The sequence below is a fragment of the Diorhabda sublineata genome, chromosome 5 (assembly GCF_026230105.1).
Source record: "Diorhabda sublineata isolate icDioSubl1.1 chromosome 5, icDioSubl1.1, whole genome shotgun sequence".
Taxonomy (NCBI): domain Eukaryota; kingdom Metazoa; phylum Arthropoda; class Insecta; order Coleoptera; family Chrysomelidae; genus Diorhabda; species Diorhabda sublineata.
This window is the reverse complement of record NC_079478.1, coordinates 30,726,465-30,753,996: the sequence shown is the minus strand read 5'-3', so window position 1 is coordinate 30,753,996 and position 27,532 is coordinate 30,726,465. Positions and strand designations below refer to the sequence as shown.

General features: G+C 31.1%; 1 protein-coding gene across 1 annotated transcript in view; it reads left to right on the top strand.

Annotated features, from left to right (window-relative positions):
• Positions 1-27,532, top strand: part of LOC130444229 (nephrin-like) — a 748,786-nt gene that overhangs the window by 476,616 nt on the left and 244,638 nt on the right. The window contains exon 3 of the mRNA XM_056779287.1: positions 26,182-26,314. Within this exon, the coding sequence (XP_056635265.1) occupies positions 26,182-26,314 (133 nt within the window). The remainder of the gene's footprint in view (positions 1-26,181; positions 26,315-27,532) is intronic.

Sequence of the window (27,532 nt, the reverse complement as noted above, 5' to 3'; positions counted from 1 at the left end):
GGATTTTGGGAAAAAGACTCGATGACAAAAGAAGCTTAACTCCAAGTCTTATACTCGTATATAAGTATAGGCACTAATAAGAAAATAAAGTAAGGTATTCGTGAATAACTAGTTTTCAAAATATTAGCCCTATTTCAAAGATATAATATCCACTTATAATTTTATATACCGTTGCAATGACATCTATATGTAGTATCGTGACTAACAGCAGCTGAATGAGAAGCATAAAATAATTCTGCAATTTCTATTCATCTAGTGTTCGTTTTAAGTTTCGGGGAAGTCCATTCGAATTGTAATAATGTTAAATAATGGAAGTGCATCCGTATTTCATGAGATACTGGTCACATTTGTCTAGCCGTTGACAAGACACGGGGGATTTACTGACCTAAATCTGCTAAACTTATCTAGGGAGCAATTTATCCCTAAAATAGTGTTTAAATATCATTGTAGATAACTCCATTGTGAAACTAAGCAGGAAGTTAGAACTGATCGAAGGAATTAACTATAAGAATAATTGTAGTTTTATTGCATGAAATTGAATTTTTTCATTGTCTTATTAAAATGAATCATTAATCTGGAGCAATTGTCACGATTCTTAGCTCTCGTTATTTCACGTAACTGTACTAAACCATTTGTCTTCAATCAAAAATTAATGACGACTATTCGGGGATGCTTTCGCTTCGCTGGTGGTAGAATTCATTAGAATAGAACTTTACAACCACAGCTATGATCTCCCAGTACCCCCGAAAACATACTAATCGTCCATAGCAGCCAACTTATTCATGTTCACTTCACTTGTATGGATATTTTAATACTCTGGATATTTGAAAATAAAATTTTAATGCATAAAGTGGTCGCCTTGGAAGGTATTCTCCATTAATTTTGATAAATCTAGATGCTTTTATGTTGGTGGCTGTTATATTGACAGGAAGAGCTTCGTTATTATTTCCATGGAATTTAACTTGTTTGAGTTGTAGGCTCCCATTAAACTCATGATTTGCTCGACCTGTGTTGAAAATTGAAAAAATATTTGAAAATTCCATTTTGATGACTTGGTCAGAAGAAATTACTGATTTGTTGCTTCTTCAAGACATCCATTCAATTCATTCCAATGTAAAAGTCTAGGTTTTTGAGAGGAATTCAGTTGAGAAACGCTCACATCTGTGGGCACTTTTTGTTCAATTCAGCAAAACATAAAATTCACAAATTTTCACAAAAAACGGTAATTTTTGGCGTTGAGTCCTAATTTATGAAGTTCTGTATGCAGCATTATAATCACCCTTTGATTTTGTCTATAGCAAATTTTCTGTTGAGCTAGCGGCTAACTCCGATATGATTCATCTTCATATATACTTCAACTTATGATATAAATTCGCAAAGTGTACCAAATAGCTGAATTATTATTCATAAAAACAAATGTCTATAAGAACATCGCACAACCCTACGATTGGATGATATTATGAAGTTAAGAAATTTCTGTAATCTACTAATATGAAAGAATGGAAATATTATATATTGTCGGTACCAGTCCTTGAAGTCATTTATTACCATCCCTTCTGTAGAAATCTAGTTACTTTCACTAATCAATAATACCATTAGTGACAGTTCAATTAAACTAGATGAACGAGTATTGACCGTTTGGTTCCGATTCAAATTAGTTGCATCTGATTTTCTGAGAGTAATTTCCCTTTCCGAATTCCTGACAACAGGCTTACTAAATATAGAGCTCCTTACGAATTTTTGGTTCATATAACATTTTGATAATGATTATCGAATAATACCATATATGATGAATTTCTCCAACATAATTTTCTTCCAATACGTCAATTATATAAGTTACAAAACTAATTTCCTTCAACGTTTTATTATATAAGATGAAGATTCTAACCCTTCTTACACCTATTTGTTGTATTGCTTTCTGTTTTCTGTACACTGTCAACTACTCAAAGGTTTTCTATCTTTTTACCTTACTTCAATTACAATTTGGTTCTATTGCCATTAATTTGAAGCATCACAATCATTCCCGCGCCTTTCTTTTATTGTCTTCACACCAAGCAGATATTTTTTTATTTAACTGTTTCGATTTTTGTTCTCATTCATTATTTTTTCAATGTAATAGTCCTCCATACCGTACTATTTATTTTTGCTCGGCACTTTTGTACTTGTTTCATTCTTGTCACGTTTATTTTTCTCTTCTACTAATTTTGTGTTGCTTGTTATTGTTAAAGTGATATTAAAATGCTTCATTTTAGTATCCTAGTATTTAATGATTCGTTTATTTCCTTTCCAGATATCGTGTTATCATACACTTTATACGTTGGCATACTTTTCTATTACTACAATTTTCCCTCTTCTCTATTTCTTCTCAATATTATTACTATTGTTGTATCTAAATCAACCTCAATTTTGTAATCAGGTCAGACGTTCACCAACTTGAGTTGTATTATTACAACTCGCTGTTAAAACTTCAGCGTTGGCTTAGGTTTTGATGATGATAGGTAAAAAAAATTTGGGATTTGATCCCCAATGTTCATCTGCAATTATTATTCTGACGCTTGCCATTTTATCTCACTTATGTTTTTCATTTTCTCTATTTTTATTCATATACCTTTCATTCAATGCTGATTGCAAGTGTTCAAAGTTTTGTACTGTTTTATTTGATGAATGTGTGTTATTTTGACCAAAAAGATGTTTATTCAGTTCTTCATATGGTGTCATTTTTAAACAATATATATATTTCTGTTCAATATATCATTTATTGAATTCTTATTCTATTATTATCATTATTTTTGTCTTTCTATTCTTCTAGGTTAAATGTATATTTCTTATCAATTTTGCCAATATTAGCAAATAGACCACAAACATTCAAATAATTTCAAAAAACACCAAGCATATTGCTTACTACATTTACTCGTCATGTTTGAAAAACAGAATTATTTTCCTAACTCTCCACTCTTCCTCGTATTCCCTGAATTATTTTTCTGTGATTAGAAAAAAAATATGTGGAAATTTGTTCAAGGAATCTGCATATTTGAAATTCAGCTGAAATTCCGTGCGAGTGAACGAAAAACAATTTCCCTAGCATAATATCCGACTTGCGGGTGTGTGCACGCAATACGGTTATTAGAACAGAACCGCATAATTTTTACATTAACGACAAAAGTATGGGCATATAGATATTCACGTAGTCTGTAATGTATTATTTTTAATTTAATATAGTTACGAACATCAACCTTGGAATAAAAGTTGATAAGAATATGTTTTCATAGACACTCTTCCCGTACTATGCCTACAATACAATTTTACCTGTATAATGAAATAGGAATTAATGCAACATCACCTGATGGGTACACGACATATTATAATGAATACCCAATGTGAAACATGAGGTGATAAATCCCTGACTGGTCAAAAAAAATGAGAGTCATAAAACAATCAAATTATTTCAACGCTTTTAAGCATTTTATGTAAGAGGTGTTAAAACAGACTCATGTGTACATATTCCATTGTTTCTTGAAGTCAAATCTTCATCTCAACATTTTTCTGGAATAATGCTTAATCAAGTCACGAATTTTGGAGTCCTCTCTGTAAAGCGCAATAATTGTATTTCCAAAATATTTATTATGCCATAAAAGACAGCGGAGATCCCGAAAGACACCTGTAAAATAGGTATAAACGACTCGTTCCATAGGACCACGTTTTATAGGTTTCCCAAAATGTCATAACCATAGATGTGTGAACATACGAGAAAATCATATACACGGCGTGAGCTCCCATTCTGAAACAATCGAAAAAATTTCTTTTCCATTTAATTAAGAGGAATCAAAAGTCTGTCTTGTCGAGATAAGCTGAGTAGAGTTATTAGTATACCCATTGAATATGGACACAATGCGAGGGATTATAACTTCCAAAATAACATGGGAGAAACTCCAGACAATTCTTGTCGTTTCTGAAAAGGAACCAGTCAAGCACCTCCTCTGTCCATCAAGCATATCAAGCAAAGCAGAAAATATACTCCACATAGTCTTCAGACAGGTAGCCCACTAGTTCCGATTAACAGTCCAGGGTACATTAGAGATCAATAAATCAATGTCAAATACGGCCTTAATGTACTAGCAAATATAAATATAGCATAGAAAATTGTTTGTCGCGTTTATTTGGAAGAAACTTAAAAACATTCTAAAAAACTATTGGATCTTAGGTAGCTGGATTATAAAACATGTGTTTGCATACTAAATCAAATATATAGTTTTTCATTGAACCCCGTTCAAAATATAGTTGTGGAAATTGAGTATATTTAGTATATTGTTATGAATTTGACTAGACTGTGAGTTTTAATTCACTGTTACCAATTATATACCCCAATTTTCTACCCTTGTGTTAATTTTTTCGAATCCTTTCTTCGTACACACTTAAGTCATTCAGTTTGTGCTAATTCCATGCTTCTCTATGGCATTAAAGGAGAAGTTATACGATTTTAACTATTACAAGTGAGTATTGTATCAGTAAGAACTGTGTGATTTGAAATTTAAATTGATAAATATATCTTTCGTGTTCATCAATTTTCAATTTTTAGCTGTAGCACAATATTAGAAGATCCTTTCTTTGAAATTGACGAACTTCCATCTAAACTCCGAACGTTAAGAATTGGAAATTCATTTATTTATTTATTTATTTATTTATTTACTGGCTTTTACCCGCGGCTTCGCTCGCATTGAAGACATTATAGTATCAGATATCGTTACAATAGAGATAAATCAATCAGTATGATAACTATATTTTATGCTTCGATGGAATTATCAATTTTCAAAAATTATAACATACAATGAAGTTTTAAAAACTTAAAAATTTAATTTAAATAAAAAAAACAAACATATTTCTCTGTAAGAAAAATAAATAATATAAAGTTTTCAAAATATATAAATGTACAATACACAAAAATGTGTAAATTCCAGACATTAGACAAACATATAGTTGACCATGAGTGAATCGGGGATTTTTTAAAAGCACTCTCGATACCTGAAATATCCTAAGTTCAGTGGAATAATTGGAAACATAATGGATATCGTCTAACCAATGACACGTAACCTCCAAAATTACGAAGTGGGCGACATCTGTTAATTTTCAATAGAGGTGTACAAAAAAGTCAGAATACCAACAAATTTTGTTGTTCTATAAACAATAGAAATGCTTAAACCCAGTACGATTGAATACAGACCAGATCTTTACACATGAAATTACGACGGCGCGGCGCATGGTCTGCATTTCTACATTATGAATTTTTCTCGCCAGCGATTGTTCTGGCGATTCTATCGCTCTTCTAGCTGCTTGCAGCGTAGTTTGACTTACTGAACGAACTCTTGCCTGAAGAGGAGTTTCGGCTGGTCTCAAAACACTTTGTCGCTCTGCTTGCTGTTGTCTTCTCATCTCTGTGTGAACCGAAGGATCGTTATTTCGGGCAACTTTTGCTGCACTGGCATTTTGCTTTCGAGGCATCTTTAGAAGATAGAATAATGTAAGAATTTAAACCAAAGAGTAAATCTAAAATAATGAATAGCAGGTAACCACAAAAATGACTCCTAACCTTAAAAATTCAAATAGTTCTATACTGCATATATAATGAGAGAAAAAAATAACGATAAATAAAGATAAATACCAAATTATACTTAATTGGATTGGATATTTACGTGACCGTTGGTAATAAAGTGGAGAGGTATTACAGTAATCAGGGTTAGAACTTCTTTACTGGACTTCTAGATGGCGTTCTAGATTTTGAGATTTTTCCACAAATAATTTCCTCATAGAAAGTATCCTATGTTACTTCTAATACCCCAAAGAATATGAGTAGAAAGTTTCATGATGACAGGTTAAGTAGTTTTCACGTGAAAGCGTAACAAACAAACTTACATTCACATTTAAAATATTAATAAGGAATTACTCAAAGCACAAAAGTTTTCTGTTAATATCCAAAAAATTCTGCATAAGACAGTGATATTGATTCATTCGATGTAAAGGAGAATAGTATAGTATGCAACATGTGGGAAAAGTACTTTTCTCACGAGTGTGGAAGTTGTGTGCAAACACACGAGTGTGTAAAGTACTTTTCCCACATGTTGCATACTATACTTTGTCTGCAACTGCACAATTTGAAAGAATGAAAGTAATAGAACTTAATGTTCATTTTTATGATTAGTAAAACCAAAATAATACTTAAGTATCCTCTTAACTTAACATAATTTATAAAATATTATTTAAAATTGTAGTTGATTGTGAAATTTTTTCAATTTTGTATAGTTAAACCCGGAACGTAATTTCTTTTTATAAATTTTTTTGTTATACGGTATATTTTTTGTCTCCATTTCTGTAGAGGGTTCGACTGGTTTTTCAATGGAGTTGACGATTTTGTCAGCAACGTCTTAGCCATACTACCGAATTTGTTAATGCCAACTACCTTTTTAGTACATTTTTCGTGTTGGTAATTTAAAAAGAAACGTTTTGCTGGCAAATCAATCGGTCGAAGAACAGTATATTTTCCATATATCTCATAAAATTACTTAACTTCCACAACACCTCTCTACGACATGCCTCTGCTACGCCTATAGCTACTGCCATCTGCCAGAATGAACTCGGGACTACTGAGTTCCAAGCGGACACGCTATCCACTGCACCATTGGCCATTGATTCAAATGTATTGATTAGAAGTACATATATCTATGTACCATAATTTGAAATGGAATTTTTAATGATTATTTCATTCTATTTATCTACTGAAAAGCCCACTAATTAGAAAAATCCATGTTAATTCAAGGAAAAAATAGTTGAATCCTAAAAATAGTTGCATCTAAATAAATTTCCTTTTATTAGTAGATATTCCTTGTCTTCTTTAAAAATCTCTGCAATGGGTCAGCTGTCAATATATTTGATTTTGTCGGACTTTGTTTTCAAAAATGTACGTAATTTCTGATACGTGGATATATCAATCTTATTTTTTATACTGATAGTACTTCGCAACATTCAAATATTGTGACTAAAGTGTAGACGCCTTTAAAGTTTTCGACAACTTTTTAAAGTACAGTTTCCGAAAACTTTTCCTGTATTTTTCGATATCTCTGGAGGAGCACTATCCAAATCGTCACTTCTGTGTCAGTATCCATATTATTTATTATAAATTGGCATAATTATCTCCTACTAAAATAATATTGAATGGAAATTGCGAATTTCATAAAACCACGAATGAAAACTACCTTAAGAATTTGAAAAACTTCTTTAATCTGACAGTTGTGTCAACTATTTGAAATTGACAATTGCCAATTAAGTTTTCGTCGATATTTGTTGATTCTCCATATAAATGTAGGTGGTGAAAGCAAAATGTCGTGAGAAATAACATTTCTCACAGTGTTAGCAACATATGGTTTTGAAATTTCCTTGGTTATGAGAAATACGTCACTTTTCATAGCAGTTGTAGGAAAAATTAATTCTAGCAACTGGAAAGTGGAATAAAGAATCGGACCAAGTGGCAACTCGATGAGGGTGTATTCTAAAAATATGGGTACGTGGTAAATGTAATCTACGGTCGAAATTCCATGACTGTAGCTATATTAGTTTCGGCAGGACAAGAACTCTTAAATGACCCTCTGTATTCTCAGTAAACTACATTTTAGAAGTGAAATATTCGTTTACATTCCACCTGTTCTCCTCTTAGCTCTCACAATATGATAAAATTCAGTGAAAAATGCAAATTTTATAATTTTGTGAGAGATTTGTGTTTAAAAACTATTCACATATTTAAGCGTTTCTGTTGAATATTTGAAAAAATACTAGTATATCTCAAACGTTATTTTATTTCATCGGATCGTGTTCCAACGAAACAGGGAAGTGAGACTATGCTTCAAGTACTGTCAATCTACCGCTCTAGAATCCATATTCCCGTATACTTTTTCTCGTTCTATTTTTCTTGTCAGTTCGGCTCTTGATATATTTACATAGTATATTCTACTAACAACACAGACAAATGTTCTACAATGTAAAGAAAACGTCCATCTTTGCATCGTAATTTTTATTTCGAAGTGTTGCAGGTCATGCTAATGTTACAATTCCACTTCTATATGTGAAATATCACCAATTATCTATACAATAATTCAGATTAGAGAATCTAAAATATGAAAACAGGGAATTGAAAATACCGTTTGCGGTTAATTAGGAAGAGTAGTTGAAAAAAATATTTGTAATCGCTTTCATTAAAGGTGGAGGAGATATTTTGAAAGTAATTTCAGTTAACAACTAACTTATATTAACTACTCGTGATTTCTCTTTTTTCGCACCCATTGAACTATTGAAACTAATCTATTAACTCTTTTAGTATCCATGAAATGAAGCCTCTATTTTCATCATATCAAAATTCTCCGTGCATTTTTCAAAATTTGAATATTTCACGGGGTTTGTTGAGACAGGAACGAATTTTGAATTTCACTAAAATGTATGTATCGATTGTGGTATCGAACGATTTTCTTGGGGAACTGTGTCCTAATTCATTTTAGCTCGACCGAAATGCTTAGCTCTATAGAAGTGTACCAATCTTTTCCTAGAAACTTGTGGGAGTAAACATGAAAAATTACAAAGAAAAAAATTGAAAAACAGCGGAATCTCTATATATCTCAAGTGTGAATACTTGTAACAATAACTTACGAATATTAATAATAGTCTTTTCGCAGCACTTTCGCACCAGCAGATATCTAAGAACAGTTAGGTTTGGTATGAGATATAACGAGCCGATTCTATTACGTGGGGAAAGAAACCTCTCCCCAAATCAAATAAAAAGTGTGAGAGAATACGGAGCTCCAGAGCACTATATCTGGAGCGTATGACATATTTGGCAGCTACAGCCATATCACATCTTGAACTTTGTGGAAAGAGTGAGTCATGAATTAGATATAAACTCTAAACATCAGCAAGAAACAGGGACACATTAAATATTTTGGATCGCATTGCCTTCCCAAACTACACTTCTTCCAGGTCAATGCAAAAACTTTTCTTCAAAATGTCTTTCTATTGCAAACTGTTTTCTTGACATGTACAACGATTTAAAACCTACATATGTCCTAGGGTATAAATTTTTTCAACGCCTATGTCCGTAAACATCAAAAATCTGACCGACAGTATTCCTTGTAAATGACATTTAACAATAATATGCACGTAGAGCACATTATGCAATTTCTTTAAGAGTATGACACGTTTTCTTAAGTAGCATGCTATGAAAATAAATGTCATGTCATTTATATTGTCAATTTCTTGAACAAAATATGATTGTATCCGAACATTTTCTGAACTTTATCTACGAATATATCTGATAGTAATAAATAATAAGACACAATGGATTTACAATAATTGTTCAATTGTTATTAACAACTATTATGATTAGTTATTTAATGGAAAAAAATGGATGGGCGTAGAAAAAGTATAGTACGTTACATGAGTTGTAAGCCCACTACAGACTCATGAAATTTATGCACTCGCTGCGCGCGAAACTGCATAAAATTTTTCACTTCGTGCGTAATGAGTTACTTACAACCCTTGGTACGTAATATTCTATTATCGGGTTAAACAAAGAGTATCTTTTTGTTAAAAACTCGATTGAAAACTTCATTTCTGCTATATTCGGATTGTTAACCATTGGGCTTGATTTCTACTCAAATATACGTTCTGATTTCGAAAATTTAAAGTCCTATAACTCAGGGGTCGTATGTAATCAAATTAATAAAAAGCAATATATCTGAAAAAGAAATCCATCCAGTTTTCAAACATATTTTCTAGTCAAAACTTTTTAATTTTGTCTGTATAAAAATTTGTGCTCCTTCGAAAAGTTCTGTTAGACTTCCAACGCACTTTGCTTCAATATGCAGTTAAATTGTTGTTATCAATAAAATGCATCTACATAATACATTCTAACTATATTATCTATTTCTATTTACAGGATGAACTCCGACAAAGTATTTTCCATAGAAAACTTCCGTTTCTTGGAATAAAAGAGTTTTCCTTTCATTGTACACTTCTCTCAGAGTAGAAATCATAAAGTAGATGCCCAATAAACCGTCAAGAGGCGTTTCTCATGAAAATATAACAAGGAAAGCTTTCCAATTCACTGAGGAGAATCAATCAAGTTCCTTTAAGCAAAGAAAATAACAAAAATGAATATTTTCATTTGTTGGTCTGTTTAAAAGGATTTTATTCAAATGTAGACCTTATTTTCGAATGATGACTCCGTCTTGCATTTACTTTACCTTTCGAGTACATTAAATTGAAGAAATAGGATGGGTTATCTGAGCCTTAATAAATTCGAGTAAAAGAAGACGTTCAGACTCAGGGTATATTTAATTTATCTTGAATGGATACTAAATTAGATATAACGATATTTACATATTATTTGCAATATTTCTATTATCAAATTTATCCTGATATTTCTATTTTCCAAATCAAAGTATTCAGTTTTCGGTATTAATCCTCTTAGTTTAGGTGTTATCTCAATAGCTCCTGTCCCAACAATTAAGGACCCATATTTCGTTAGAAACGTTCTCTGTTCATTAACGCTATATTGTTAAATGTATCTTCTTCGTTCATAAATGAAGGATTTAATTGAAAGTTTAATAAACGCAAAAGTTTATGACATATCGTAAAATTGGATATAAGTAGCTGAAATACAGACTATAAAAGACAGCAAAGATGGGAAAACACAACTCGTATTGATGTTCGAAAAAATTTCATCAAACTTAATATAGGTATATACATAACTACAGATCTTTATATTGTTAATTGTACATTATATCATTTAGCTGACTGTTTACGAAGTCATTGGTAATATAGAATCATAATATTATTATACAAGCTGGCACAAAAAGATCGCATGAATTTCAATCCGCTATAATTTTCTCCATTTTGATTACATACAAAATGGACTCATGTGAATACAATATTCAGATTATCCAATTTGTGACTTCGTTCATTGTAATATCGATATGCACTGTTTGTAGTGACTGATCACTTTTAGAAGATTACTTCAGATAGATGGAGTCCTTCCGCTTCGATACACATCAAAAGTTTTCCATTACTTTTGACAAATTCAGAATTAGAGCACGCCGCCTATTGGAGCGGCCAGGACTTTGAAGAATCGACGCTCTAACTCAGTCGACATTTTGTGGAGTTCGCGCCGTGCGAGGACGACTGGATAACTTATGTTCCGTAACTGAACCAGTTGTGCGAAAAAAGGCAGTCCAACGAAATATTGTGTATTAGACCATTTCGTGGAACAGTGAGCTCTGTGCGGAAAAGCCGTTGAACAGTAATAACATATTCATTATTTTTGAAAAAATGGTCAACAGCGAAAACGCGATGCGCCACTGTCCACTGCGCATTTCGCTACTAAAACTGGACGCCCTAACCTACAACACAACCATCCCCGCCCTGCTCCTTCCACTCACACTACTCTACTTAAATTAATGCGTTCTTTTTGCGCCACTCTTTATATATATATTTTAAATAACCACAAAAACCATTTGTGCCATAATTTGTACTTGGTGGGACAATTTATAAAATATATATAAAAGCAATTATAGTCTAGGAGAATTCGGAGTAACGAAAACTATTCCACCCCAATTTTTTCATATGCGATCCTTTTCAAATTGCCCTAACGATGATATAAATGCATTTTATCATGGAGCAACCCCGTGCCATATTATAAATAAAAAAGGTCTATGACTTTCAACAATAATGTTGATATTTCTAGAGATATGAATTTTTAAAGGTTCGAAAAATCTCGAATTGGGGTAGTTTTTATCGATTAAAAATATATTGAGAAAATGAAATACAAATAATGGTTTTTTTTTCAACTCTTCGTATGATAGCCTTTGCGCTGCATAAGCCTCTCTGTGAATCATCATTTATCATTTATCTTAAAAACTATCAGCTTCATCAAAATTGTTAAAGAAAGCAGTTAGGAATAATAAAATTGTCAACAATTTGTTTCCAACAAATTTTTTTCTGGAATCAATTTCCCAAAAGTTATTTGAGTATGAATCGGAACATATAATTAAAATTACTTCTCTGTCAGTTTTTATCTGTATTTTTACATTTTTTGCGATCACAATTATAAACTAATGATTAAGGTTAAGCGACGTAATTTGTCCGGTTGAAAAATAACAATTCCTTGTAGTTGCTTAAACAATTCCAGTTCAAACAAGATGGCAACATGCATTTATATTATCTGTACGATAATTTGAAGAGGATCGCATAAAATAATTGGAATAGTTTTCGCTACTCATGTGCATCCTGGGCTATAAAGTACTTATTCCAAACATTATCTAAATTAAACGTTAAATTCAAGAAATAAATCAAAAAAGTAAATTAAAAAAGTGATTTGATATAAGATAAAATCATTATTGTGTAAATATTGCCCCACAAATCAAATTCAATGTACGTTTTCAATTCTTTTTGAATCAAGAAGTGTCAATTAATTCATCTTTTGATTCTCTATTCCTCATATAACTTCTTAGTTCAGTCTGGAAACTTACTGGTCTATTTTTCTTATATCATCTAGTAGGTTGCTACATAATATAATACCTAATTACAAATAACTTCTAAATCCCATGTTTTTTTTTCATAATGGGATCAACATAATTTTGTTATTCCTATTTTCATAGCCATGTGTTCGATGGGATACCTATGATACCTATGTTCAAAAATTTATTTTGCATTATAGTGTGTTTGTGAAGATCTTCCCAACGTATAATTTCATATATAATAATTCCATAAGTTAAATACTTTCAAGACTTTATAGGATGCTCCTTAATTCTTTTGTTGAATAGTCCACATGAATTTTCCATCGGAAAGAACGATCTAACATTATTCCTCAATATCTAATTTAATTAGCTGGTTTTACCGCGAAAAAATTCTGTATAGTGATATCAAATCTTGATAGAGCTTTCTTGAGGCTATAGTCTATAGTTTAACCAAATTTTAATTCCTACCAAATTGCTTTCATTTATCAATTTCAGATTGTACCAATTTGCGTCCTTTATACAACCACAGTATCATCAGCTAACATGATGGTTTGACCCATTCTATCCAATTGAAAAATACTATTTATGTAAATAGTGTCTAACAGAGGACACAAGACAGTTCTTTGAGGCACTCCACATTCTTTTGTTATACTCATTTTGTCTTTGTTTTTCAGATAACTTTCAGAAAATGTATATACCGGATCTCTTATTCCTACGTTTTTTTAAGTTTATAGTAGAATAATATAATGGGCTGTGTCGAAATCCTTTGCCAAATCAGGAAATATCACTATTACTGGTTTAGCCCTATCTAGTGTTTGTTAATGAATGTATTGCATCTTGAGTTGACTTATGATTTCTAAATCCAAATTGACACTTTGAAAGTAAAGTATGTTTTTCCAAGAAATTGTTCACTCTAGCTTTCAGAATTTTTTCTTATACTTTAGCTGGGATTTTTATCAGTGAAATTAGGTGATAATTTGCAACACTGTTCCTGTCTCCAGATTTATTATTACAACAATGATGTGGAATGCTCTTGGAAATTTTATTGTTTCGAGTGAACTGTTAGTTTTTACCTATAAAAACCACTATAATTTTCAGTGTTTTAGCAATGATCTTATAATACTCAGGAGTTTTTTGAGTTTCAGGTCATTTTTAACAATTTGTTTTACCTCACTCTCAGTTGCTGGATACAAATATAATGTATGGTAATTAACAATCTCCATTTATTGTGATACTAGTAGTTATTATGTATCCAGTGTGTTTTGTGTGTTCTTTGCAAATGTTCAAAATAGTATTATATCCAAATCATTTTCAATCGCATCGGTATTTTTCTACGGGTGCGTAATTGATATCTGTTCAAAACGACTTTCAACATTGAAACACATAATAAATAATACATCAACCCATTCTTTTATCTTATTTAAAATGTATTTTTAACCAAAACAGAAAGTTGATTGTGAAATTAAATGAAACTCCACAGAATAATTTTATTCATGCTCTTGTGGCACTGGAAACTGCAACTATATGTTAAAAGTCTTGATATTTCCATTTTGTTACCCACATGGAGGTAGATCCAATAACATTGATGGATTTCCAGCCCCCATGAAATTTTAGAGTTTAGACCACCTGCAGCATTAAGTGAAATAGTTGCAGGTAACTTTCAGATACCGTGGTATGTGTATGATTGTGGATCCGATTATTCTGAAAATTTTGCTATATATTTTGACCTGCTGCCAAACTCACTTATTCACATTCGCCATTTTGATAATATGAAAACAGTGTCTCCGTGCTCGGTCGAAACTTTATATATTTTTCTGAACATTTGGTAGAATTATTCTATGACTATTCTCAATATTTGGTGACTTCATTGAAAGGAACAAATTATAATTTAAATGAAAACAATTTTTAGTTTTCGTAAAATGGCGCATGCTTTTGTAGAACCTTTAGCCAAAGCAGCCTATAATTGAAACCAATTATATACCAATTTTCATCTGATCCCTTCTATTGGATACGTATTTTATAAATTGTTAAACTTATTAGGAAGTTGAAGTTTTAGACTATTTTTGGTTATAATTTTCCGATTTTAGTTCAAAAAATGCGCATAATTCAACATATATTAACAATTTTTCAAAAAGTATGTTAATCTTCAGTATCAAGCACTGGGTTCTTAATGTTAATGGCGTAATTTTTTTTTAATATTCCTTTAGAATGAAGTGAATGTATTTTTATGAAAAGAATTGAACTCTTCTGTTTTTCAGTCTATGATGTTACTGTAAGTGATTCCATATGTATCTATTGATATATTTCATTACTATTTTATTATTACATACATCGAATGCTTTCCAAACAATATCTAGTAGTGTATTCTCAAACTCAAACAGTATTCGTTTTTCGATATTCCATCTATAACAAATCTAATTTGTTTAAGTAGAGAAAACAATAAAGCTATTTCCGTTTGATAAGTTGACAGCAATGGTAATTGTGTAGTGTTTTGATCGTGATGTTACGAGAATACTGGCAAATATTGCGTGGTAATCATCTGCATTACATCGTCAACATGAAAAATGTACCGTATCAATTTGACATCTAATAATTTGTGGTTTATAAAAATAACAGTAATATATTATTCGTTACTTTAATGGCGGATATTTCTCACTGCGTAATAAATTTTCTATTTTGAAAGTAAGGGAACAAAGTGAATATCCAAAAAATCCGTAGAAAAATATGATTCATATCTCTGAAAACTCTCCTTTAATGGTTATCTTGATAAAAAGAAAGTGGGGAGCTAGCTTAAAAATTTATATCACTTAAACTTAAATCTTCTCAAACTATGGACTTAGTAACAGTTGACAATTCTTTTAAAGTGACTTTCTGCTTACGTTAGTTTCTTGATGCCCCATATTTTTATATGTAAAATGAAGTATTTCAGCTGCTTGTTATTTTAAATAGCTCACTGAAATGTTCAACTACATCTATATAATCATTTTCATATACCCATCTTTAAACGTAGGACTTTCTTTTCATTCTCCATGTTTCTCTGTCTCGGAAGAATGCTGTCTATTCTGGTCCAGTGATATTAATCATAAGATTTCAAATATTAGGGGTATTTTTCTCTCCCTAATTTATATGATAGCTTTCCAGTAGAAACCTCCTGTTAATTTTATATTTTTTATTTCTCACGTTCGGTTTTCTCTATTCGGTTTTATGATTTGTCCTTTATACACCCTTAAATTGAATTGAAATTGCCTGTTCCACTGTAATTTTTAGTTATTCTCGTTGATTCGTCATAATTTTTGTTCTATTACTGCGTATTACCATTCATACTATCAAATGTGATGATTTAACATCTCCTAATGTTTAACTAATTAGTTTTGAAGAAATCCAATCTCCTTCTCCAACTCTCCGACATAGCTTACGCTTCTTTGTTTCATTTATTGAATAGTTGTTAAATCGTTCGATGGCATGAAAAATAAATTCCGTTTCGACATTGTAGTACTTGATAGAAAACTAAATTTACAACGAACTCTCACAATTTTGAAAATATATTATGTTGAAAATTATTTGAAAACTTGTGATTGGCACGAGGAACTATAAAATTGCCCAGAAAGAATGACCGTATTCTCTACATATTTTTATTCTGTTGACTCCTCTATTGTTTAGTTACAGTTCAGTTTTGAGTAAACCAACGATCTGCATAAAGCCAACAAGCTTCTTTGTAAATTTCTCATAGAAATGAAAATGTATGTATTCCGAAAATTTTGCTACCCATCTTGTGTTATCAAGTTGCAGTAGAACCTGTAACTTTGTATTATTAGCAGTTTACAGACAATCGAATATCTTTGATGCTATTAGAATCTATTAGAGTTTGCTAGATATTGTGAAGTAAGAGTTGATTAAATGTTGCTGTTACTAATTGTTCGTGTACTATAATTACCTGGATACTACAAACTAAAACATCGATAAAGACATTTTGTAAACATTTACTGACGAAGTAACTTCCGTTTCCTTATTCACCAGATATCTATGCATTGCCATTATGGAAATAATATTCACTCTAAGGTGTGGGTGAGGTATTTATATAGATAGCAATATCTACTTCTCCTATATATATGACTCTATGAATATTGGATCTAATATAAAAAATAATGATAATAAACTATTTAAAATAATCCATAACGTTTTGTTCAGGTTGACTGTTGTATATTACTTTCAAGTAATATAATATCTATAGTAGGGGATTCTAACTTCACAACTTCATAAATAGGAAAGTGTTGCTTTTTATTATGACAGAAACGGAATAAGGTCAAACTAATTAGAGAAGGGGAGACCGGCCAAACAACGATAAAATCATATCCGATACGATAAAATCATTCAAAAAGATCAACTGCAGAAAAATTGTGCGTTTTCCGATGAATTTGCAGCCAGAAAAACTATTCATCACATTTTTACAGAGAATGAAACTTAGCTAATCAATTTTTTCCGAATAAGCTTCAAAAATTACTATAGACTGGAGATATCCTGGATTACCAACGGTAAAGGATACGAAGTTATGACAATCATATATTCTGTACCATGTGGTATTATCCTGATAACCTAGAGTGTGGCTAGACTATCAACATGAATCGTTATTGTGAAATTTCAACAAGATTACGTGAAGTCATCCAATGTAAGGAGCCGCCTATGTTAAGTGATTCTGCTGCATGATAATGAAAGACCCCATACTGCTTAAGTCACACAGAGAAATATGAAGTTACCATCATATGGTGAAGATTTGGCACCTGGTGATTATTTTCTTATCCTGAAGCTGAAGATGCAATAATTTAGTATTCAGTTCTCTTCACACAATGTGAATGAATCAAAGCATTCGTAATTCAAAGGCGTATCACTTCTAATAGACAGTACAAATGTTTTTCCTATTATACCTTGAGTATTTTCATATGAAATAACATTTGCTCAATTATAATACATATATCGGCTATAGGTTCATATTTTCAACTAATCACCCTGTTTATAACCTGTAAACAGCCGAGAGAAAAAAATTGAAATTTGTTTCAAAATGTTCCATTTCTCCACAAGGTGTAAAGAACATAGTATGATTCTGGTTATATAGCTATAAAGGTTTAACATTCCATTTTGAAGCAACCTTATAATAATAAAGATATATGATATGTAATAGTAAAACCAATATAATATCAGAGTCGGAATAAATTGCTGCAAATAATATTTCCAATGAGTCCAACTTCTACATTTTCTCTTCTTCTCTAATCGTTTCATCAACTTATTGATCTAATTCATTTTAAAAGAAATATATCTTTTCAACCTTCCCCTTTATCTGGGTCCATACCACACCACAAGGACTGATTTTTGACGTTTACGCGGTCCTTCCAGATTTTCCATAATCTCACTAGAATTCAGAGACTGCTTAGAATACACAACCTTTTTACTATAAGGAAAACCCAAAAATGTATTTTTGGAGAAATTTGTCGGGAAGTAATTTTTGGAATTGAAATAATAACAAATTTCCAGCTTTTCTTAGCAAATAAGTACATATAGATCTTATGATACGGCTATGTAACTTTTAATACTCCAGATTTTCGACCAATTCAAACTATTTTATATTGTTCTATTCAGCTTATAGTTAAAAAGCAATAAATGCCCGAGTGCTGGTATTGGTTCAGATACATTTATGAAAATTGTAGGAAACATTAATCATTTTATAATGAACTCACCTCACCCAACTAATTTCTCAGTTATTTCGATGTTTTTTATCAAGTATATCGAAAACTACCCTTTTCAAACAGTCTTTCAAGGAAAATTGCTTGAGTAAATGGCGGAATAAAAATGTTTCCGAGGAAATTCCCACACCTTGTGTAAAGATCAGGAAAAGCAACTGAGTAAAAATATGATCATTGTTATTATTATGGCCACTGGTGAAACGTATTTTCATTCTTTTATCACGCCTTAAGGGTCGTATTTCAACACGAAATACTGTTGTGTATTTCACATTTACCTGTAAAATATACATGTAGTTGAGAATGGAAATTGTATTGCATGGAACACGCGCATGGAATGCGGCACATAATAATGGATGTACAAATGCTGGACATATGAAAATCTCTACCAAGTACCAAGTATTAAACATATTATGTTAATGAATGGTCTGTTCACACAAAAATCTGAAATTTTCCCTGTACTTAAATGAAAATTATCTCTCTAATGACTGTACTAGATGAAGGTCGTCTTGGAAATTCAATATCTTTACAAAATACCGCTGTTAAGACTGAAAAAGAGCATATATTTCTGCGCTAGACATAACAAAAAATGTTAACAGACTCTTTTCTTTGCTCTCTAAATTTCTGAAACCTCCATAAAAACCACACTAAGACAAAAGAGTGGATGGGGAGAAATCCATAATTCTTCGCTGGTATAAAATGAAAAATTACGCCATTTTTTACGTTATTCCTCAAAGAAAAGTGCCGACAAATGATAAGGAAAAGATTGAGCTGTGTGTTTAGTAAGGCCTATCAATATAAAGTGAAGTCCCCTTGGGTGAGACGAAGCATGAAAGCCGTTTTGAAATCAGTCGTCGCTTAGGAAATTGTCAAATAAAGTAAAAACAGGATTTACAAGATAATAATGGGAAAAAGCAGATATGAAATTTCATATTATATTTTGAATTACCTTTCATTTTACAATTCTTCTCGAATTTGTGAGAGTAAGACATGAACGTGCGAAATAATAAATGGACAGAATTTACAATCATACGAATAGTTTTGTTAACACCACCCTAAAATTTTATTCACGCGTGACTAGTCTAAGAGGGTAAAATCCTCAAGGTAAAGTCAGTTGCTTGTTGTGCTGCAGCATACACGTAACCTCTGTAGTATACGTTGCATGTATATAATGAATTATAATACTGTATCAATTTTTCCAAGATTGTACACCTGCATCATCTCTGAAAAGATTGAAGAGATATTTGTCACGAGAAAAGAATAAACCATATGTTATTGTTGAGAAAAATAATGAAATGATTGAAATCTTATGTGTACTTGAAAAATGAAAATTACTTGGATGGCTCAATTTTGAAGTTCATTGATGGCAAAATATGCGTTTTTTTGCAAAATTTCCCCCTCCCTCGATTGACGAGCTCAATTTTGCTCTCAGATTTTATATCGTTAAAAAAAGCACCTCGAAATACTAAGAAACACATGGTCTTGACTAGTGCTGGGAATAATGAGAGTTTTTATTAAAAAAACAGCTGAATTAACTGGACTAATATACGATGGATGATAACCCAAAACAAAGATTAAATATTACAAGTGTGTCTATTTCAAAATTACATCACATGGCTATGTCTTTAGAATTATTACACAGTGAAATGAAGCAACGAAGTTGAATGGATGAAAAGAGATTTTGGGTACATAATTGTGAAATGATATATTTCAAAGTTGGTAGGATATGTGATGACAATTATTATAAATTTAGCAGAAATATAAATCTCGAATCATTTTTGCATCTAGACATATCTAATTTTTCATTTTTTCCTTTGAATTAAGTATTCTTACCTCTGAATGTTAGCAGTGGGATTCGCAGAGTATTTCATGTGTCATGTTCTGTGGAAGAATAATCAACCATATCATGATTTATTAAAGTTGACGTTGAACAAAAACAAAATGACAAATCACTTTACTACATTCTGGCCAAGATTAATGAACATTGGCAAATCCTTTTTACAATTGTTTTTCGCCATCGTCCGACGCGTTCATATGTCGAGCGACAGTAGCGATATCGCTAAAATTAATGATATGAAAAAAAAAACGTGAGTGGATGGAAGAATTAGTGTAAATGCTTCACGAGGGACGTGTAGGTTTGAATTTGTAAGATCTATGTTACACTATACTCTTAATAAGTGGTTCAATCATTGCATTGTCTATTATTATTAATCTAAGCTACAAGATATCAAACTGAATGAAAACTTTGATCAATATGTGGACTCATTTAGATGAACAGAATTTCCAAAATCTTCAACGGATGACTGCGGATGAATGTACTAATGATCGAGTATTTATTTCAACAAAGAATTTAACATCGATAGATCGATTCTTATATTATTTAGTTACAAAAGAGAATTGTGAGAAATATTTGATCTGCTGAAACAAAAATTTCAATATCATATATTAGAAATAAAAGTCTATATATAAATGAGGTATTATATGCATATGAAACGGTTAACGATACCAACAATACGAATATTAGTTTACAGCTGAATGCTTTCATTAAATATGAAGTTCTTAATTTATCAATAAATAAACTGTATCATCTTAACAATAATATCAACGTTCAATTTGAGTCGGTAGTACCTGTAATTGTGTATTTTTTTATATAAAAATATGAATGAAGGTATCGCTCACTTTGAGATTGGTATCCACAATTGATGAACAAATTCATAAAGCAGTGATTTCAAACTTGATCAAGTTGTTATACATATTAGCGCTTATTATCTCATATCTAAATTAAATTGGTTACAGATAGACCCATCAATATTTATGAAGAATAAAAAGAAGTTGACTTAAAATATAAAGACGGCTATCTTAAAGATACTTTTATAGTCAGAATGAAAATAATACAAAAAATCCAATCTTGGTAAATCATAATTCTTTGTATTATCTAATTAATAACATATTATGCTTTTATATATATTTTCCCGGTCAATTTAAACCATTATCAAAATAGTATTGAGTCATTTGGAGACGCTTCATTGATAATTAAACATTTAAATTTTTTATATAATTAAAAATGTAGCATTCGAATGTAAATCCTCATTTTCTCAATGGGGGGAACAATTTCTATTAAAAATTTAAAATTTGATGCTTTTAATAGTTATTGAATGCTATTCTATTCTATTCTTCGAAAGTTGTGATGTTTGTCTCATGTAAACGTTGATTTATATTACGAATTATAGAGCAATTGCGTTCCTTCCAGTTGTTGAAAGTACAAATATAGTTTCTTCAATTTCACTCCCACTGGTATTTGATCTTAATCAAACCTTGTGACGTATGTTTGTAATAGACAAGCATACTTGAACTATTTACATCTAGCGGTGTAGGAGTTTTGAAGTAATTCGAAAGGCATTTTTCTAAGCAACAGAAAAACTCGGAACCAATTAGTTCTAAGTGGAACCATCACAAGATATTTCATATATAATCGACTTTTGATGATATATACCCATTATGTTTTATTCTGATTTGATTAAAACAGTCACGAGGGACATAGGTGTCTTAAAATCAAAGGTATATTTTGTTCCTTTGATATCTTTTCATAATTATCATATTAAGGAGTACACTTTTATTGAACATTATAAAACCTCTGGAAATAATTATTATAATAGTGAACCAACTAAGTTGGAATTTTTGAAACCGTTGATGATATTCATTCTAAACTGAAATTTATCAACTTGTTGAGGTATTATAGAACTATAAATTTTCAGTATTTGTTTTATACTCTTTGTAATCATCGATGCATACTCACTAGTTCATCGTCAAGCGCCAGGATGTTTTAGTACTATTATATCAACTGCAGCTCTCTAATAAAATTGCTGCTAGCGACGAACACGGTGTCCAATATCACAATAGCAGTTTGGTGATTTTACAAGTATAGAAATTCACAAAATTATGTTTTGACTTCATCCAATATGCCAATAAAAAAACAGAGTCATCTTGATATTATAGTATTCATTGATATAACTAATGTTTTATGGTTCAAAATATCATTAATAGTTTTTTTCTCGTTAACTTGACATTTGATATTCAGCTAGTATTGCTAAAGATTCAATTCTTATGAATCAATTGATAGTAGAAACGGCAAACGGAAAAATATTTTATTCATTGGAAGAGATCTTAAATCACTATCATTTATTCACAAGGATATTCCAGAAACTTCTAAGAATTAAGAATATATATATATATATATATATATATATATATATATATATATATATATATATATATATATATACGATATCATCAACCCTGATCCCGATTCTTCATTCAATGACAAATGGCAAAAAAGTTAATTGGAATCGAGATTTACGCTTGAAACTCCACGGTTAAATCCCCGCCAACCAAAGGAAATAAGATAAAATTACTTTTCCTACAAAGATTATTTCAACGGAGGGTATATATTTTATACAATTTGAAATCCAGTCACAACCTCCAATAGTGAGTATACGCTCCTTATATTCTTCATCATTTCCACTGTCCACGTTTTGTGTTCATTTTGTTTCGTCTGAGAAATCTGCATAACCACCAACATTCAACATAAGATTTCTTTTTATGCTCCAAACGTGGATCGAAAGTTGAATCGTAAAGTAGCTGGAAAATATATTTCCCAGATTAGATTGTAGCTTGATTTGAGTAAACTAAAAAATTGAATCATCAATTCTAACTTTGTAGTAGGGTTTGAAAGAAAGATATTGATTATGCTAGATCCAATTATGGAATTAGACAATATTTTTGAAACATTGGTTCAAGAGAAAAGCTTTTTTTAACATCTTATTCTCTTATACGGTAAGTTCACTGGTGAACAAGAAGTGTACAATGAAATATTATATGACGTTCCATTTATTGATGCTTATCAATTTTTGAGTTTTCATTCGAGTACATCAATATTATATTTTTCAACTTTATTAAATTGCTGTGAATAAGTAACCACCAGCTTCCGCAGCTGACAAGCACTCTCAAATATGATCAGTAGGGGCATGAAAGAAACTTGTTTCAATCAAATTAATTCATTATTCCATTCACACTTCATATTCTCCGCATACTCAACTTTAGCATTTAATGGAAAACTACAGAGAAAAAGCGAGATACTGGACAGTTATAATTTGCTCTAATATAGTTTTTATTATTCAACTTACATCTCAAAAGATGAATCTGAATAATGTATATTTAAACATGATGGAATTATAGGAACCAAATTTTTGACCATAGTTAACATTAATAGGAGGGAATATTTGGGAAAAGTTAGTCTGGAAAATGCTAATTTTGGGTTAAATGAATAATAAAATCCATTTTTCATAAATTGATACTAGAATATGGAATTCTAAGGAAATTAAGTGTAAAAAAATCTCTATTCACTATTATATAAATTCGGAATAGATAATTTTTGATCAAATAGATCTCTGAGAAACAATTATAGACTAAATCAAATGGAAAATGGCCATTGAGATTGAACAAACCTTTTTTTGGAACAAAATAATCTTTGGAAACCAATTTTTAAGCTTATTAACTACTATTTAAAAAAATTGATCTCATTAAGTCCAATTTTCCATCAAATTGTATTACTATCAAATATATGATTAGACAACTTTGGGAAGAACCAGTTTGTGGAAACATTCAATTAGAAAATAGAATTATTGAATCTTACCAATTTAAACTTGGAAAAAACTGTAACTGAAAAAAATTGGATTAACAAAGTACCATTTTCTACTTTATTAGAAATAAAAATGACAAATCGTAACCTAATGGCTCTTAGCAAGATCACTCCACTGGATCTGAATCGAAGAAGCGGATATTAGAATAAACTGCTTTTAGAAAGACTAGTCTGTGACTGAATTGGAATTTTTCCATGATCCAATTCATGACACTGTTGTAATATTTTCTCAATTTACTTATACCATTTCGCTTCGTGGGGTTAATTAATAGAGACTGTCTATACACATATATAACAAACTATTCCATCCCGACAAAATGACATTCTTTGAGTTTGAGGATCATTATGTGTTAAAATTAATATTTGTTTTAATTTAAAAAAAGTCTCCCCCTCCTATTCGATATGTTACTGATGTTTGCTTGAAAATAAGATGCTTAAGTGGTGTTGACTACCGCCATCCATAAAAAATGTTTCAAACTTTCTTATACATAGAAAAAATGGAAACTCTATGAATTAATAACTATGACAGTGACTAAAATTGAGCTGCGCCACAGAAACTTTAACACAAATAGAATTCTCTAAACTTCTAGAACATAAAAAACAAAACAAATGAATAAATAGACCTTCCTAGAAATTATCCAAGAGAAACAATGTAAATGAACTGGCTGGATATAGAACACAAATATCAAATGGATTCCGCGGTTTCTATACCTTCGCCGAATTTTAGGCAGGACCGGCTTTAGGGCGGAAACACGTTCTTAACACTATGAATCGTATAGTAATCCTAAAGATTGTAATTTCAAGTGATCTGAGAACGTTGAATGTTATCATTCAAACTTGACTTACTAGAGTTTTTCTATAAAAATATTATAATTTCTTTGAACATAACTGCCGTAAAACCTATGACCGTTTTTAACTGGTGTTTAATTTTATCAATTCATGCTTTCAACTAATCCATTTGAGAAAAGCCAAATTTACACTGAATTGGAATGTTTGAATGAATTGTGATTGAGAAAATTAATTTTAATCAAGTTGTACTTGGAAAGGCAAATATTTGACTGACTTTGAATGAAACGGACAATTTTTGATCAAATTGCAGCAAAAAAAACGTTTTTGAATGAATTAGGATCAAAACAACAGATCTATGAGCAAATTGCGTTTAGAAGGATCAATTGAATTGGCATTGAAAAGGTTAGTTCTACAACCGTCCCATATTTCATATACAATCAAATTCTCCTTTGTCTTCACTACTTTTCTTCATACTCCTATTGTGGGTGCTATGAATAGTATTTTAAACTTATCTATCAATTATTTAAATCTAGGAACGCAAGTCAAATTAAATTCAAATTTCTGGAAATGTTTGGGATATTCATACTATTTACTTGTGTTACAATATCAACACTAACAATTACCTTCTGAAGCTTGTTTCGATAACCAAGGTATTGTCTTCAGAGACTGAAGGTGAAGTCAGCATTCGTCTTTGGCTAGTCTGAGTTTTTCAACATTATGAGATAATTAGAAGCAGATTTTGGAAAAGCCTATTTCTAATAAAACTCAATTTCCAAAAGCCAATTTTTAAATGAAACTAATCTCAATATTTTTAAGATGAAGAATATGTTCTATGAAAAAATTTAATTTGAACCCGCTAATTTCCTCCTACATGAAGTGACACTGGAACAGTAAAATATTCATCCAATTGCACTTGATTGAATTGGAATTTAGTATTAATTAATTAATGAATTCCACATTTATTTAGAACCACTGGCTTCACTATACTCACTATAATGTTATATGTTGAGAAAGAAAGGAATAGTGATAGGAAATTAACTTGGTAGTTGATAATTCTCTATTAAAGATGAAGAGCACACCCAATTTATACCAAAACTGAATCATAATTACATAACAAAATAATAATATAAAAGATATGAAGTACCACACTGTATTGTCAATTGTATTGATATAAATCACGTACTGGAGCTCCGCATTGGAACGGAACGATCGTTCTTTCTCTTATAAGAATTATTAATTACGGAAATACATTCGTGCAATTCAAAAATCCTTCCATTAATTTCCAATATACCTATTTTCCCACACATACGCCATTATAAATTACCCTTAAACGGCTCGGCTATCAAGCGCATATTGAATAATGCAAAACGGCTGCAAATTTAACGTTTTCAAAAGAGTTTAATTTATGTTCCAGGTGGCGTTCTAGCTCACGTCCAGGCCCTGCTCAAGGGAACTGCCCTATTGCCATGCGACTTGACGCCGACCGCTCCTAACGATACTGTGCTTCTAGTGGTTTGGTACAAAGATGAGCACACCCCGATTTATAGGTAAGCGTATAGTTTATTGACGCACTCCACTGGGAGAAATTGGCCATGAATTGTCGAAGCTTTTAATTTTACTGCTTCGTGATTAAGTCAACTTTCATAATATTGTACATTATTTAATGAGGTGTTTTGTGATGGAAATTTTTAAGGGATAAATATCATAATTTCTCTTTAAATGTCTTTGAAATTTTGACTATATTGCCAAACTTCTTAATTTTAATGAAAGTGAAGTGGACAGTATAGTAGACGCCACTCACGTAATCAGTTGCTTGGCGGTCACTTGCCTGCACTCAGAGCCTCCGCTACTAGATGCGCAAAGTGTGCAATGTACACAGGCGCCAAAAAAATCAAAAATAATTTCAAAGTAAAAATTGAGAGATTAAATTTAATTGGGTATAAATACACACGAAATTTTATTAGTATATCATCTAGTTTCTGTTGATTCCGATGCTGCGAGATTTTAAAATTGGTTTTTTCTTAAAAATTATAGATCAAAATTCAAACTCCCTGAATAACCGATTTTACAAATCAAATGAGTATAATAATATCTTCGGATTTTTCAGCGACATATTCAAATCAAGTGAAAGCCATCTTTTAAAACGTTGTTCTGTTGTTGAAGAACGACTAACAGATAAGAATAATAAGGATATAGACTCCAATGATTTTTTTAATGAAATTAAAGCGTTAAAGTTGTTTTCATTACCTGATAACATTCACCGTGACCCCTCAAGTATTTTAGAATATTTATTTGAAAACAATTTAATCTCACCCTTCCAAACGTAAGCATTTTACTATGAATTCTTCTAACATTGCCTGTATCTATAGCTTCTGGCGAGCGATCTTTTTCAAAGTTAAAAATTATTAATAATTATTTAAGGTCAACAATTCTCAAGAAAGATTGTCTGTGCTAGCAATATTAGCAATTGAACAAGAAATTTCTGATGGTATAAATTTTAGCGAGGTAATTAACGAATTTGCAGCAGCAAAGTCTCGGAAAATATCGCTACAGTAGCGACAGTAGCGAGATTATTGTTGTAGCGAAGTTACTACATAATCTTTTTTTTTAATTTTTTTATAGTACCTCATTTTTGATATTATAACGAAGTTACCAAGGTATTTTTTATCAGAATTATTTGCATATTTTTTAAAATATTGTAGTATAAGTAGAAAATAGTACTTATATACGTGTTAATGAAAAGGCGCAAAACCTCAGACAATCCA